We start from the raw sequence: 17,199 nt of genomic DNA on the forward strand, positions 1-17,199 counted from the left end.
GGTTTGAGAATAAGGGTTCGTATACCAAACGATTAATCGAGAGTAAGCGTTTAACAAGTCACTACATTACCGGATGAATATGACAAAGAACAAGATTTTTATACGGTAAATTGTTGTATACAATACTGTTTTGGTGGACTAAAATCTTATTTGGTAAATAAATGATAGTGTAAAATTTTATCGATAAACACTTGTCCGAGTAAACGTATAACATTGATTAATTTCTTTTCAACTTTTTTCCTAACTATGGTATTAAATTTACTATAATTGAATATATAAAAATTGGACATTGTTTTATTGCTTAAACTTATTCAGATTTTACATTCTTCGGAACAACTGTATGAATAAGATTAATATAAAAATAACATTCCATTTTCTTTGAATTTGAAGTTGGATAATGTGTTAGGGCCGATTGCCAATCTGCTTCCTCGTGGCGGTTTCCGGCTCTTCGTTTTCTGTTTTCATCTCTCCATCGATCGCTCTTTCATTCAAGAACCCTAACCCTACTCCTATCGAACAATCTATTGCACGTACGAAAAGGATAATATCAATCAGGCATGGCTCCTAAGAGGATGTCGGCCAGGCGCAAGAAATCGTCATCATCATCAGCAACCACAGTTACCCTTGTTGATCATGAATTACCGACATCACAAGTTGAAACAGGAGATGGATTGAAACTCGAGGAGACAGATACTGAGTTATTAGGTCAGGTACAAGTATCCAATCCTAATCCTGCTGATATTAACGTTGATTCAACTAAAGGTGTTGCCGTTTCTTCCAAATCGGTAATTAAGGAGGAAGTGGTTTTGGAGAATTGTGAAGTAGGTGATGTGAGTGAAGCGAATATTGAGGTTGGTGGACCTGACGTGGGCAGCGATAAGATTAACGAAGATTCATGGCTGGAAAGCGAGGATGTTGACAATGGAATCGTTTGCATAGACGATCAGAAAGAGGATTTACGGCAAGGAAGTGAGAATATGAATGAAGAGAAACAAGAAGCAGGAGTGGTTAAGGTCGAGGATACAGTCGTTTGCATCTATGGTTCACAGTTGGAGACCGTGGATGAAGAGAAACAAGAAGCAAGAGAGGAGACGGTTGCAGGTAACAAGTTTCTGACCTTGAATTTAAATTTTGATTTATAAGTTAACGGCTCTTGAAGATGTAATGAGGTAATACTCTTGATAAGAATTCGTTAGATTAATTTAGGCATCAACCTAACATAATTGCATATTAAGCTCAATATGTTTGGGATTTGAAAGATGTAACAGTTGATAATATTATTGTTTCGAATTTCATTTAAAAATGCATGATCTTTGTTCTTTCTATGCTAAACAAACGGTGGTGGCTCAAATTCTCTGATGCAATATCATCTTCTTCATGCTTACAAGTTAGGGTTAAGCCAGCCACCATCCTTTTCTTCAACCTGAATCTTCCGCATGAGAAATAAATTGTTTCTGGTTTGACAAGAGGACATTTGCTCATGAAGTATGAAATGAGTGAGTACACCGTATGAAATGCCAAAGAGCATGATGCAAGTAAATTAGTTAGTCATCATTCAGTTCATAGTGTCTCTCCCCACTCCCCTGCTTCATTCTCTTAAAAATTAGGTTAAAATCTTTCTACCCCTTTTTGAAACTTTGACATTTGTTTCAAATCTCAACAAATTAATCTCACATAAGTGAAGACATGGGAACTTCAAATATGTTACTCCCCAAAGATAGAAAAATATAATGTCAAGAGAGAAAAACCCGACCATGATATGAGGATTCACTCTTGGTTGAATTTGGGATTCAGCACAAGTTGAGACCAGGGTCTCATTTGCTACTTTAAAGCTTTTCTCAACAAGTGCTAAGGGATACACAAGTTCACAACCATCAACTAAGGAGTATTTGTAATACTGTATCTTGCTTGTTGATTTGTTATCATCTGCCATACCATGCACTTGCAATGAACTTAATATGTTGCACTGTATACTGTATAGGAGATTTAAACATAATTTTTGTGATAGTTTCTCTGCAAGACATGCATGAACTCATGGAATCTTGTTAGAACATGCCACCTTTGACTTGTCATTTAACATTCCTTTGCATTTTGCATTTGCAATATTTGTGGGCATGCTGATTGATAATACCAGCTGACAATAAATTGTTGCTACGATATTGCAGTTGCTCAAGAAGAGACAGGTGCTGTCAAAGTTGGTGAGTTCAAAATACTTAATGACAATAACACTTCTCTAGTTGTCAAAGGGGATGGTGTTGAGGAAGGAGAAAAAATTGCAAAACTCATCTCATCTCAAGAATCTAACATCAGCAAATCATCTTGTAAGAATGATGCTGCTCTAGTTATGGATGATGGTGGCAATGGGGATGGAAAGTGTACTGCAGAAATGTTCTCCACTCAAGAATCTGTTCAAGCTGTTAGCACCAAAGCACCTTGTGAGAATAACACTGCTCTAATAGTTGAAGACGATTCCAAGGGGAATGGGGATGATGAGGAAAGTGATGATGATAGTGAGGGAGATGATACAGACAATGAAGGTGATGAAAATCCTTCCATATCTGTTCAGGATCCCCTCGATAATAAGAAAGAAAAGAACATAGAAATCTATGTTGGAAAACTAAACAAGGATACAGTTGAAGAAGATCTGGTTAATGCCTTCCAACAGTTTGGGGAGCTGGAATCCACTAGAATAGTGAGGAATTCAACCACAAATAAGAGCAAAGGGTTTGCATTCATCCGGTTTGCGTCTGTCGATCAAGCGAAGCGTGCCCTTTCTGAGTTGAAAGATGGAGTTGAGGTATGAGCTGCATATGTAGTTTTTCAAACCGACAGAAGGTGAAATTGACAAGTCAGCTTGTTTTAAGTTATATCCTGTCATCTAATTAGTCAGCAACACAATTTGTTTTTCCCATGCCCAGGTGAGGGGCAAGCATGTAATGATATCCGCAAGCCAGAACAATGATACACTCTATTTGGGAAATATTTGCAAAACATGGAACAGAGAGGAAGTAAGTTTGTATATTAATTTTCCGTCTTCATATATGTTTTTTATCGTTTCAGTATATTTGTTGACGGTATCAACCATCCTTAAAGTTGGTGGCATGCCATTGGTTTAAAAGTGCCACCTAATCCATGTTACCATTTTCTTCTTCAAGGTGTTACAACAACTGAAACACTATGGAATCGAACATATTAAGGTGATCCGTTTACCAGAAGATCCCAGGATTGAAGGGAAAATTAAGGGCTTTGCTTTCTTGGAGTTCAGCGCACATGCTGATGCAGTAGCAGCATTTCAACGACTCCGAAAGCCAGATGCTATTTTTGGGCGTGATATAAGTGCTAAGGTTGCTTTTGCACAAGCTCCTTTGGATGAAGATTTGTCACAGGTAAGATAATCCAACTTAGCTAATTAACTCTCAATCTTATGTAGAATAGATGGAGCAATAAATCCTGGTAAATGTATATTGCTGCCTATTAACATATGATTCCGAGTTATTGTACCCTTGTCATGGCATGAGATTAGATCAACCTTATACAAAAATTTATTTTTATATTATTATTAGTATTGGTTAATGTGGAATTCTTTTTTATTTCACTTGTCTCAAAAGAGGGAGGTACGAAGGCTATATATACACAAAGAATATGAGAAGAAAAGGAAAGGATTCCTAAGATATTCACAACAGCTAATTACAAGGAGATATTACCCATAATCTCCCATTCCTATTTTACATTGATATCGAGTATCTTTAAGGATATTGAGTATCTTTATGGATACCAAGTATCTCTAAGGATACTTAATATTTCTACAGTTAATGACGGATGATTCATTGATTGTTTGTCACATACCACTTTAGTTTTTGTGGTGCTGTCTGCATCCTCTTTCCTCTTTGTTTGCATATCTTGAAAGGACAGCACCCTCTTTCCTTTATGTTTGTCTATCTTGAATTGCCGTCAGCATCGCTGTTCATGGGCTTAACTGGATATTGTGTTGGCTCACCTATTGATCTTGGCACATTGATGGAAAATAATTACTAGTGCAAGGCATCTCAACTTTTTGTCTATCACCAGACACCAAATGTGCTCTTACTTTGGGGGTAACAACGTCTATAAGTCCTCTCATATTGTATTTGAACATGATCTGATTCAAATTGGATGCCCTCGGTATCACTTCATTTCATAAAAAAGACAGTTACATGGAGAACTTAAGTTTCTAGTTTTGGTCAATTCACAAATTTTTTAGGTCAGTTGTAGATTTTGATCAGCCAGATGGCATCTAGAGACATCATGAGCAGAATGTACCCGAGTTGCACAAGTGTGTGTAGCGGTGCCACTGAGCTTTTGTGAAGCCTTCTTTTGATATAACATTACCCTATTGATACATATGACAATATGAAAGATAAAAGATTGGATGGGTCAATAGGTTCTTGTCTTTATGACTAAGTTACGTGGAATGCCGTGCCATCTTTGGCATTTAATAGTTTGAGATGTTCAGATATGTATTTTCCAACTCTAGTGCAATACCAACCGCTAATACTGCTTAAAATTACTTGTTTGAGTGTTTCCAACCTCAAATGATTAATGACTGTCTTGTCCTGTTCCAGGTCAAACAGGTATATGTGGAAGGACTCACTAAAGCTTGGAATGAAAAGAAGCTGAAGGAGATTTGTGAAAAGTACGGTGAGATTGATAGAGTTAAGTTATGCCTCGGCACACGGATTAAAAAAGATTTTGGGTTTGTCACTTTTACATCTCATGAAAGTGCTCTAGCTTGTGTGGAGGGGATCAATAAAGTTGGTGTTAGTGAACTCAAGGTATGTATGTTCCACCCTCACCCCACCCCGTGAAATTATAAAAGACCGAACACACACACACACTCTCTCTCTCTCTCTCACTATATATATATATATATATATATATATGTTGAGAACTCGGGGAATCAACTATTTGGGATGAATAACATTGAATAATAACGAATATCATGCATTTTCATTATTTATAATTTAATGCATTTTTATCATTAATATCATGTATTTTCATCATGAATAATTTTCATTATTCAAAGTTATTGATAAGGAATGGTTGGTTTTCCGGTTCTCTACATATTTGTGGTTTCTCATTTTAACCCAACTCTCTCTATATATACTATATTATAAAGCATTTAGATTTTATCTCTTAAAAGAACTCTTAATTTTTTCAAGAATACAAGTTATATGACTTTATGTGTAAATCAATAATGCATACAAAATCTTTCAATTTTTATAATATTCCTATTTTACCTATTTCTGTAAACAATAAGAATGGAAGCTTGAAGGGGTTTTGGAACTCATATTACCCTTTCCATAATAACGGATCAAATTTTGGAAACCCATAGATTTATCTCAATTTAAAAATCTATAGTGTGTTATAAAGCATTTAGGTTTTTCCTCTTAGAAACTCTTAGTTTTTCAAGAATACAAGTGTAAACTTTATTTAAAAATCAATAATGCGTACAAAATCATATTACCCTTTCTATGTGAACCGATCAAGTGTTAGAAACCTAATGATTTATCTCAATTTAAAAAATATATATATTATCTTAAATATAATTAATTGTTTGATTAAACAAATCCTATCAAAAAAGGGCTACTTTATTCTCTTTCATTTGATACCCCAGCTTTAAAAATATTCAATCATGAGTACATTCACATGCAATATTTTTATTACAGTATACAATGTTTACAACTTATTTTATTACATAATACAACTTACTATTACATTTGAACTTTATAAAACTAACTCATAACCAACTAATAAACATGTTTAAATACGAGATAAGCGTTGAGCACTACTAATAAGGCAAAATACTCCATTAAACTGATAACCAACCAAAGGCTCTGGCAGGCTCCGAAAACCACACAGGTTCAAAAAATAAAATGGGAGAGACAAAATAGAGATGTATTGAGCTGTATTGCATGGGTATACTTCTTGTATATATATGTATATGTATATATATCTGGTAGTTATCTCGATGAAACATCACTCTGATTATTATTTCTCGTCTCAGATTAAAGCGAGCATCGCCAAGCCTCCACATAATAGTCAACTTCAGAAGCTGGTTTGTCGTGGGGGATTCAAAGTTGAGAAGCAAATTCAAGCATCTGTATTGATTAATGAGGATGGAATTTCTAAAGGAACTTCAGAAATTAAATCATCAAAGACGAAAGGTGTTTTGAACTCCAGGCAAGCTAAAAGAAATAGAAAAGATTCCTCCAAACTTAAGGTAAATGCTTAGTTGAGACGAGGTGTTTTTATGTCTACCTCTTTTCTCTCCCCATTAATAATGTAATATTTCTCTGAGAAGCGTTCTTTTACTCAGATTAAAGCCAGCATTGCAAATTCTCAACAAAAAGAATTACCCAGAAAGCAGAATTCTGGTGGCAAAATCAATGTTGAGAAGCAAAGTAAACTGTCCCCATTGAAAAAAGACGGTGAAAGTTCTAAAGAAGCTGAATTGTTGAAGATGAAAGGCGATTTAAACTCTCAACAGGCTAAAAGAAAAAGAAAAGCATCCTCTGAGCAGAACTTGAAGGCTCCTCCTGGCTTGAGACATGGTGGTGACAAGGGCACTCCGAAAAAACTAAAGGTTGGCAATGATGGTCAAAATAGTAAAATTGCCTCCAAAGCAGGAAGTCACAAAAGAAAGAAGTTCTCGAATTATGAAGGCCATGAAGATGGAGGTAACAGAAACACTCATAACAAAAAACCCTTCAAGAAACAGAAAGGTATTTGTACCTTTTATGTTCTCTCCCTCTCTCTTGTTCCGGGGTCGATATTTGATCCATTTACATTGAATATTTAGGAAATATGCATGGAAGGGAAAGAGATAATTCCAGGAACCCAACAAGTGACACTCATCTTAGAAAAGGGCGTGATGACTACAGAAACTCCCCCAGATATATCGATCCATACACACCAAAACATGCTGCATCTCATGCTTATCATCTAGGTCTCGATTCAATGTCTACAAGATTCCACATGGAGATGGTACGATGGGTGGTTTTTTATTTATTTAATTTTTAAATATCATCATCTTCTTCATTGTTTGATAATTGAGGATTATTCTAGGAACCACATGCTGGATACATCGAACCTGCTTCTGCTAAGCAAAATCTATCGTATTCAAGATATGTTCAGCCTGTAGCTCAAACCCTTCGCCAACATCAGACTGTGTACCTCGAACCTGCTGCTGGAAGTCAGAGTCAACTTCATTCAAGATATTTAGATCGTCTGGCTACGACCCAATCTCATCATAAGGGTTACATCGAGACTGCTGTTGGACCTGAGGTTCAACCTTACAGAGGTTATCGTCCATCTGCAATTGTACAGATTGCTCATGATCCTTATGACTCTCGGTTTGCAAGGTTCACATTGATACTTCCATTTGCAATCAAAGTCTTAGCTTTACCTTACTCTATTTTTGATCAACATATTTTGCGACTTGTATAGAGCTGTTCGACATGATGGTAGATGTACCGGCGTTGCTTATGTTGGAGGTAATTCTTTACTTGCTCTATATGTGTTTGGATGGAAGGAAGCGGAAAATGACATTTGGAGGAGAGTATGAAGAGGTTTGACCAGTAGATGGTCTATTGTCTCCAGCTTCTTTAAATGATAATCCTGTTAAGATGTTCACTTCAATAATGTGGTCATCCAGTGATGATATTTTTTCTTTTTGTAAATTGAACTTTTAATCAATGTCGACGATGAGTTCACATTATTGAAATAATCCAAGAGAAACAAATGATATGAAAAAATAGAAGGGATTACAGTAATCTTAGTAGTATTTTAATTAAAATTGTTTTGAGAGCATGTTAATGTATTAGTAAAATGCTTTATTCAACTTTTAGGTCCATCTCTTCCAGCTTCTCAACTTGGAAATCACACAAGCTACTACCAGGTCTCTCTCTCTCTCTCTCTCTCTCTCTCTCTCACACACACACATTCATACACACACCACTCACTCAGAGACGCTTATTAGCACTGAATATGTAAGTAGTATATTGCACAAAAAACTTGAAATAATTAATTGTCGAACAAAGATGACACTGGCCATCAAGACAAAAATTTGCTTTCGCCATATCGGTGAAATTGTAAAAATAAATGAAATTGTGATTGAAGGTTTTTGTTCGGAGAAGTGAAAATGAGGGAGAATAGTGGTATAAACGAATGGAACCTGAAAGCTTCTATTCCAAGGTTTTTTGTGGCTTTATTTATCTTTCTATTTGAAGTCTAATCTTATCACATAGAGAAGAAACAAGATTGTTGTGTTTTGTTCTTATAAAAAGATGCAATAGGATAATAGCAATGTTTGTCTATACACTTGAATAATGAGTGTGTTTAAATCCTAATAAAAGTTGGTAGCAACAATAAGCAAGTGGTTATGATGGTGCAGGGTGGTGGCACAAGTTACAGCGGAGGTTACGGTAGTAGTAGTCAGCAGCGGGCATACTACTAACTACTGAGCGGCCAGATGAAGACATCTCCGATGTTTTTGATTGTTCCATGAGGAGGCGTCATTCTTTTTGTTGGTATAATAATATACATTGCATGTTCTGGAAACAGAAATTACTGTCAAATGTAAGGTAAAATGATCACATTCAAAATCTTGTTAAAGCTATTATGTAGATGTTAATAGATTATTAGCTCACTTCCAAAGGTAAACTCAGTATTGATGATGGATTTGGGACATGACATCATGTCCCACGTTTGGTGTGACATTAGACTCAGACAACAAAACAAAAATTGGAGTGATGAATAGATTTTTAAACTACTAAATTACTCATGTCAAATTAAAACCCTAATGTCTATTTCACTTTCACCCATGCATCGAAATAAATATTTTGAACAGTACTGGATTACCAAAAAATAACTTCCTTTTTCAACAATTTTTGGACATCAAGATTCAGATAAATTTCCTTTTTTCAACATACTAGAGAAGCTGCAAATGATTACAAGTTTTTTTTATTAACCTGGATATCCAACTCGTTATGCGAGCGACTAATCCTAGGGTGACCACCTACTTTGTAAGTAGCCCGGAGTCGCCGCATTTGAATCTCTGTGGCCACAAGGAGATTTTTGTTCCTTCTTTTGTTCCTTCTTGGATTTGAACCTGTGACCTCCAGGCACTTTTGACCTTTGGAGCCAAACTCAAACCAATCAGATACTACCCTTGTGGTGTCATGGATACACAGACATGGATCATTGAGGAGCGCAAACAAGTAAAAAGTATGCATATATTTACCACACTAGTAACAGCAAAATTCCAAGTTCCATATACCTACAGCCTTTTCTATCACGTATATCAACCAACAACTGAAACATTTGGAAATGAAGGCAACATTAGAACTAGTGTTCTTTATTTGAAATTTATGACAAGAGGAAGAAGGTCCAATCGATAATACTCAGTTGTCATCAACATTGAAAGAGGTGCCTGCTTTCCCCTCCATCATACCATTTCGAATCTGATCGCCGATGTCTCTAATATGGCCAGGCCCATGGGGTATGAACACGGTTGTATTCTTCGATGAGTTTCCAAGGTCTTTAATGGTGTCGAAGTACTGTGTGATCAAGATCAGATCCATCACGTCTTTTGCTGTTGCACCTTCCACTTTATGGGAGAAGTTTAAGATGTTCTCTCTCAACCCATCTGTAATTGCCTGCCTCTGCCTTGCAACACCAACTCCTCCCAAGTACTTGGCTTCAGCCTCCGCTTCTGCTTTCTTAACTTGAAGGATCTTATCAGCTTCTCCCTTGTACACACTAGCAAGCTGAAGCCTTTGTGCTGTTAACACACACAAAATAATATCCTCCTTAAACTGCAGTTACTTACCACTAGATTCATATACCCACACCAGATGAACCCAATAGATCCCATCCAGAGGTGGGGTATCTCCTCTAGGATGCTTTAGGTACCCAGACGAGGTAGGCGGGTGAAGACAAGGAGAAATTGTACAAGATTTGGCTTTTAATTTGACATGGATGGTTTAGTAATTTGTCAATCTTATCTCGTCATTTTTGTTCCACCTATTTTGGTGGGACTTAATGCAAGCCATATCCTGTCCCACAAACCTTAATGTTGCATTAAACATGGGACAACAAGTTTTTGTCCTGTCCTACGTACAAATACACAGGGGATATACACAGAAATGTCCTCTACCCACAAAGAGTAAGCAACTATTTCCCTGAAGACCCCCCCCCCCCCCCCCCCCCCCCCCCAGCTTGCAAAAAGTGTGTGTGAAAAGAGACAGATTGCCAGAAAAGTGGTGAACCACTCGTTCATATGTGAAACACAAATGGCACATAAAGTGGGTTGCTCTTAAATTAGACGATTGTTAACATTCAGTGTCATCATCTGGTAATAAACTTAGAATATTTCATAATTTGAATAACATTTACTATAATCGAGTAATGTTGTTATTCGAAAAGCAAAAAAGACCCAAATTTAAAGATTTAAATTGTTAAATTCATACATATTAATAACAACATTGCTTTGTCTTACAATACAAACAATAGCTTCGTATTTACTTACATATATGATAAAAATACAACAAATTGTAACATTGGCTACCCTAATGACGTGAGCATGACTCGTTTATTGGTTAAATTGTTACATTAAATAACCACAAATATTTTACTTGGATTTAATTGTACACGACTACACGTAATACCATGCAATGTTTGCAGTCTTATACATTGTATAAATACATTCATATAACTAGTCGGTAACTGTGATGACCAAATTTTATGGCAGCAACACTTGGGGTAAATCTTATATGATTATTATTTGATTATGTGAAAATATGCTTATGTGAATGTATGAGGTATTGATAAATGCCGTATGTATGCATGATTGGTATACATGATTTGTGGCATTAGAGGTATGTGCATAAATTAAAGATTATGCAAATATTATTATAAAGTGTGTGCATATTCTTAAGAGAGGTTTAATATATTTATTCCTCCACCGCCTTTGAGAATTTTATAATATAAAACCTTTTGCACCGCCTTGGTTTATATAAAATATATAAGGGGATAAGATTAATTCTATCTCACTTACCTTCTTGAAAAAAAGAAGAGAATGTGCGGTGAAAGTGTGTTCTAGAGAGAGAAACCTGCATAAAAGTGATTTGAAGAATCTGTGGGTATTAGAAGAAATTGTTGTTTGATTTATCTGCAAATCTGTGCATACAAGGTGAGTTTTGTTATTCAAAATTCTTATATGTTGATATTTGAAGTATATGGATTTCGGTAGATGATTTTGTTGAAGAAAGGAAACTGTTTTAGCAATTGATTTGAGCTTTATGAATCTGGGTTTTGAAACTGTTTTTGTAATATAAAGAAGTATATGCTTCTTTCAAAATAGTTGAGAACTTGAAATAATATTCTATTTTAAGGAATAAAGGGTTTTGAGTTCGGAAAGTGGATTAAAAAACTATTGGTTCTTGAGTTTCAAAGTTCTGATATAAAACTGTTTTGAAACCATTATTGGTTAAAACTATAGATGATGTTCCTTCAGGACGGTTGTGACTTCGGCTTGTTCTGATTGGAAATAATCTGTAGATTTTGATGAAGAAATAAGGGTGGCATATCAAGGAGAGGTGTACCAAGAGATAAGGGTGGCATATCAAGGAGAGGTGTACCTTCGGATATAAGGGTGACATATCAAGGAGATGTGTACCTTCGGATATAAGGGTGGCATTTGTGTGTATTATTATTATAGCTCTTACTATTATATCCCCTTAAGATTGCAATGGTTCTGAGTCCTTATTTCTTTTTTATTTGAAGATTCAGGAATATTGCTCTTATTGGAAATGATGGTAATGATGTTATTAAGAAGGGGAAAATTGGCTTATGGCTAGAGGTTTTGGATAACCGTGCTTTTGATTAAAAGTGTTTGGAAAAGAGTTATGTGGAACCATAGAGGCTTTGGTTATTCCTTGAATGGAACCCGAGGAGCTCTGGTCAATGGAACCATAGGAGCTCTGGTTGTTCTGTGATCTGTTAAAGAGGAATTTTGGGTTGGTCTTTAGGGAAAATCAAAAGATCTCTGACTATGATAAAAGTCTTTAATTTCAAACCTTTATCTAGACCCATGTATTATATAGAGGCTCTATGTCATAAAAGTTGCATTTGAAATTGTTTATAAAACTTCTTTCTCTTATTCAAACTTAGAAACTATTTACATGGAATTTCTTTGGCAAAGCAAGACGAGCGAGAGGAACTCTGGTTTGTCTTTGCATTTGAACCAGAGGTTCAGGTTAGTAGGACCAGAGGCTCTGGTCATGTAGAGGATTTCAAATTATACTTTTCTTTATACTTGGAAAATTGCATCCTTTCTATGAGCATGACTTTGTTCTGGTCGTTAAACTAGAGAAACATCCTTTTATATACAAGTGTAAACTTGAGTTTGAGAGAAGAGCTCTGGTCAATGGAACCAGAGGGGCTCTGGTCAATGGAAAAGTGGGTCATAGGGCGGGCAGCTTTATCTGATCAAGGGCCGGGGCACAAAATGGAACCAGAGGGGCTCTGGCCCTAATGTTTAATAATGAACTTTGCTCAAGTCAAATCTGGTCTTTAGAGCCAGAAGGGTGCCAGTCGTTGTAAACTATGAGATTATATTTCTGTTTATATGAAAAGTTGATTTTAAATAAAGATTTGGTGATCTTCACCCTGCAATTACAAGGAAAAAGGGATCTCACTAGACGTCCAGGTCTAACCCTCAGTTTGTCTTTCAAATAATATTGCAAGAACAGCTGAGTCACTTGATAGTAAGTGGAAGGGGAAAATGTAATTATTTTCCAATGTGCATAATTATATGAAAGATCAGTTTATGGATGAATATAGTTTTGAAGATATATGTTATGTAGTACAAGAATTTGTATTTTGGAATTTTTGGATTGTGTATTTTGTACATTAATTTCTTGTACTATGGGACCTAAATGGAGTAATACATGTTGATGTGGGGTGTTACAGTAACTAACATGCAGAAGTCAGATGCATAAATTAGGCAGGTCAAACATTAAGATCCTCTGCAGCCAAGAGTAAATTAAACCAAAACGAACCAAGTGAACTGGAGTAGTAATGTGTGCGCAAACCTTTCCTCTACCCCAAAGGATAGAGGCGTTGTTTCCCTCGTGATTTACTACTTAACAACTAATATCCTAACATGCAATATTAACTGCTCTAAAGTATACAGTCAATAAGTCGAGATATAATATGATAGTACATAGTAAAAGCAAGCACCATGTTAAACGGCATACCTGCATTTATCTCATTCATTGCTCTACGAACTGAGGGATCAGGTATTATGTCCACCATCAGTATGTGTTCTATGCTGTAGCCATATTCTCGCATCACCTGATACAGCACAGCCAAAAGATCATTCAAACTTAGAATAGGGTAACCTTGAATTATTAGTGCAACACTGCACTTCAATATGGTTTTTGACCATGAACATGTAATCTAATCAGCCTTATGTCATATCATATGATGAGCTTTCATATAAACAAGACACAAGAGATCAACTCACCTTTTCAAGTTCCTCCAATACAGATTTTGCAACTTCATCCTTCTGCTCAAAGAGCTGATCTAAAGTCATTCTTGGAACCTGAGCTCGTACAACTGAAAGAAAACTACCGGTTTATGACGTAGAAACAGAAATCAAAGAGTTATGTGATAGAAGTAATGTCAAAAAAATCACCATCGAAAACATAGGCTTGAATTTGTTCCTCAGGGTTCTGTAACTCATAGTATGCATCATCAGCATTTTGCTTTATTACTCGGTACTGAATTGAAGAAACTATTTGAACAAATACGTTGTCCTGCAGAAACATGAGAATAAACATGAGGATCCTGATAGAGTTTAACTAAATCAAAGGCCCTAGCTTACTGCTATTTGGTCCATTTCACACGTGGATAAACACGAACCCTAGCTTCTTATCAATCAAATCACAATATACAACCGAACAATTCGTATGACAGTTACATGATATATGAATCGCAGATCCTGTGATTACCAAGGGTTTAAACATATAGCAGAAATTCAACAATCAATAGGCATCATAATCACATGAGAAAGAAATTTGACAGATCATACAAGTTACAATGAACGGGAAACAGAACCTTGGTTTTGGTCTCGATTTTGACGTCGAGAGAGTTGATCCTGGTGGATAGAACACCGGCGAGATACTGACCGGCGCAAGGATTGAAGAAATTGAGACCTGGCTCAGCCAATTTCTCGAACCGACCCCATTTCTCAACAACCCCTACGCTTGCTTGGTCTATGCAACCCACCAAAAAACACGATGCGTTCCCCATCACCTGCTGCAATCTCTGATTTCCTCTTTCTTCTCTCTCTCTCTCTCTCTGTGTATATATATACGTAATAACTGAATCACTTTCTCTCTGTAAAAGATCTCATCTTGGACATGGTTTGTTTGTTATGTGAAGATATCGACGTCAACGTAGACTCTGAAACGGCCGCAGGCGCCCGCGAAGTAGTCGTCGACAATATTATTTTACAGAAATAGCCCCTCATGTATGAAAACGTTTAATTGTCCCTCACTAATAACAATTTACAGAAATAGCCCCTCATATATATGAAAACGTTTAATTGTCCCTCACTAATAACAATTTACAGAAATAGCCCCTCATGTATGAAAACGTTTAATTGATTTTCCCTCAATATCAATTTACAAACGTAGCCTAAGTGGCGCTTGGTGTTCGATATTTTAGTTTAAATGGAATTATTTTAGTTTTGGTTGGCTGACATTTTTCTTTTGTTTGACAGTTTTTGTGTCGGTTACTTTCTTAATTGTTTCGGCATCTATTTATATTATATTTTCCTTCTTAATTAGGTGTGTTTTTTCCCACCAATTTTTGTACTTGTCATTCTCTTCTCTGTATTGTTGCATTCTGTTTTTGGTTGCTGTCCTATTGTGAAAGGAGAGTGGCACATAATCGAGTTCGAAGAACTTCACATATCGGTGCCGCGATTGACGAAGGTATGTATACATTGTTGTATCCTAGGAGACATATCGTCATTTGATTTCGTCGGCAAATACGGGACGATTTCACTACTAAAAAATCTAGTTTTTCCGACAGCAAAATCCGTCGGAAATCCGTCGGAAAATTTTGCCGTCGGAAAAACTCCCGCCGCTAAATGCATTTTCCGATGGATTTGTATTTTCCGACGAAAAAATCCGTCGGAAATCCGTCATGCAATTTTATAATATGTTGTCCATTACTCGGAAAATCCGCCAGAAATTTTTTAAATAAAACTTATATCTAATTATTTACCTACGGATTTTTCGCCAGAAATCCGTCGGAAATTTAGCTGGTACAGGAAGAAAACCAAAAAAACCAAAAAACCAAAATATAAAATCCTAAACTATAAAAATCTTGTCATTAAATACAAATATACAATACACAAATATGTCATAAATACCTAATATGATTATCCGGACGAAATAATATACATATATAAATTCGATTGATGACGCTAGTTCATATATACACTATATCAAATCTATTGCGGCGGGGTCTGCGGAAACTGTTGAGATTGTGTAAACCTCTTCATCATATCCATCATGTCTGCATGCTCTTTCTTCCGGATCTCATCTTCCCTGTTTCGAATCTCTTCTCGACGAAAAAGTTCCTCAACATCCTTTTGTTGGATCTCATCTCGAGTGCGCATTTCTTGAATTTGGGACTGTAAGTTGTTAATTAAATACAAATACAATAAAACGTTAAAATTTCTAATAAGAAGTATAAATGAAATAAATAAACATCAAAGGATAAAAATGTATACACCTCACTATCTACATTAGGCGATCCACTCGAATAAGGCCCAATAGCTTTATTTAAGTGCACTAAGATGAATGAAAACCCAATAGATCCATTAAAGACCAAATAGTATCCGTTAAAGTCCAATAATCCATTAAAGTACACTACAATCTATTAAAGCCTAGTAGTACCCTTTAAAGTCCAATTGAACCGAATAAAACACAATAATACTCGTTAAAGCTCAATTGAACCAAATAGAGCCCAATAGTACCCGTTAATGCGCAATTGAAATGAATAAAGCCTAGTAGTACCCGTTAAATCCTAATTGAACCCGTTAATACCCAATTTAACTGAATAAGACCCAATAGCTCCATTAAAGCCTAGTAGATCTATTAAAGACTAGTAATACCCTTTAAAACCCAGTTGAACCGAATAAAACCCAATAATACCCGTTAAAGCCCAATAATATCCGTTAATGCCCAATTGAACCAAATAAGACCTATTAGCTCCATTAAAGTCTAGTTGAACCAAATAGTACATGTTAAAGTCCACTAAGATCCATTAAAGCCCAATTGAACCGAATAAAGCTTAATAGTACCCGTTAAAGCCCAATTGAACGAAATCAGACTCAATAGATCTATTAAAACCCAATGGATTCATTAAAACCCAGTTTGAACCATATAAGGCCCAATTAGTACCCGTTAATGTCAAATTGAACCGAAGAAAACCTAATAGCTCTATTAAAGCCTATTTGAACCGAAAAAAATGCACTAAGATCCATTAAATACCACCAAATCCAATAAAACCCAATAATACATATAAAAGTCAAATTGAACCGAATAAAGCCAATAGATCTATTAAATGTAACTGAACATACGACTATTCCGTTGGTAATATTTAATAAAAAAGTTTGTAATAACTTAAACTTGGAAAAAATTAAAATTAAAACATTTTTTTAACATTTCCGAAGGAATTTAATTTTTATTTAAAAAAAATTAAATTCCGTCGAAAATTTCAAAAGAAAAAATGTTTTTTATTTTTTTTCTAACAAATATATCGACGGAATTTAATTTTTTTAAATAAAAATTAAATTCCGTCGGAAAACCATCGGAAATTTTAAAAGAATTTTTTTTAATTTTTTTCCAAACAAGATATATATAACGGTTTAAAATGTCCGACAGAATTTATTTTTTTTAAATAAAAATTAAATTCCGTCGGAAATTTTTAAAGAAATTTTTTTTTCCTAACAAGATATATATATATATATATATATATATATATAAGGTTTAAAATTTCCGATGGATTTCCGATATAATTTAATTTTTTTTAAATAAAAATTAAATTTCGTCGGAAATTTTTAAAGATTTTTTTTTTATT

General features: G+C 35.4%; 2 protein-coding genes across 6 annotated transcripts; one reads left to right on the top strand and one right to left on the bottom strand.

The window, feature by feature from the left end:
- The first annotated feature begins 386 nt into the window (after positions 1-386).
- Positions 387-8,675, top strand: LOC112503883 (RNA-binding protein 28-like). Of its 5 annotated transcripts, none has more exons than XM_025107860.1 (13): positions 388-710; positions 813-1,101; positions 2,166-2,797; positions 2,919-3,008; positions 3,156-3,386; positions 4,602-4,811; positions 6,044-6,259; positions 6,341-6,761; positions 6,839-7,023; positions 7,105-7,400; positions 7,486-7,532; positions 7,887-7,936; positions 8,432-8,675. In XM_025107860.1, the coding sequence occupies exons 1-13, from the start codon at positions 558-560 to the stop codon at positions 8,492-8,494; spliced, it is 2,883 nt and encodes a 960-aa protein (XP_024963628.1). In that variant the 5' UTR covers positions 388-557; the 3' UTR covers positions 8,495-8,675. The 5 variants fall into 5 exon arrangements, with proteins under 5 accessions (XP_024963625.1, XP_024963627.1, XP_024963626.1 ...); XM_025107861.1 differs by having other exon boundaries at positions 826-1,101; XM_025107857.1 differs by having other exon boundaries at positions 387-1,101.
- A 580-nt stretch (positions 8,676-9,255) lies between these two features.
- LOC112503885 (hypersensitive-induced response protein 4) lies at positions 9,256-14,503 on the bottom strand. Its single transcript, XM_025107862.1, has 5 exons — positions 14,161-14,503; positions 13,739-13,859; positions 13,568-13,659; positions 13,299-13,395; positions 9,256-9,820 (listed from the first exon to the last, which is right to left on the bottom strand). The coding sequence occupies exons 1-5, from the start codon at positions 14,353-14,355 to the stop codon at positions 9,441-9,443; spliced, it is 885 nt and encodes a 294-aa protein (XP_024963630.1). The 5' UTR covers positions 14,356-14,503; the 3' UTR covers positions 9,256-9,440.
- Positions 14,504-17,199: the final 2,696 nt, after the last annotated feature.

The sequence above is a fragment of the Cynara cardunculus genome, unplaced genomic scaffold (assembly GCF_001531365.2).
Source record: "Cynara cardunculus var. scolymus isolate 2C unplaced genomic scaffold, CcrdV1 Un_Scaffold_4048, whole genome shotgun sequence".
Taxonomy (NCBI): Eukaryota; Viridiplantae; Streptophyta; class Magnoliopsida; order Asterales; family Asteraceae; genus Cynara; species Cynara cardunculus.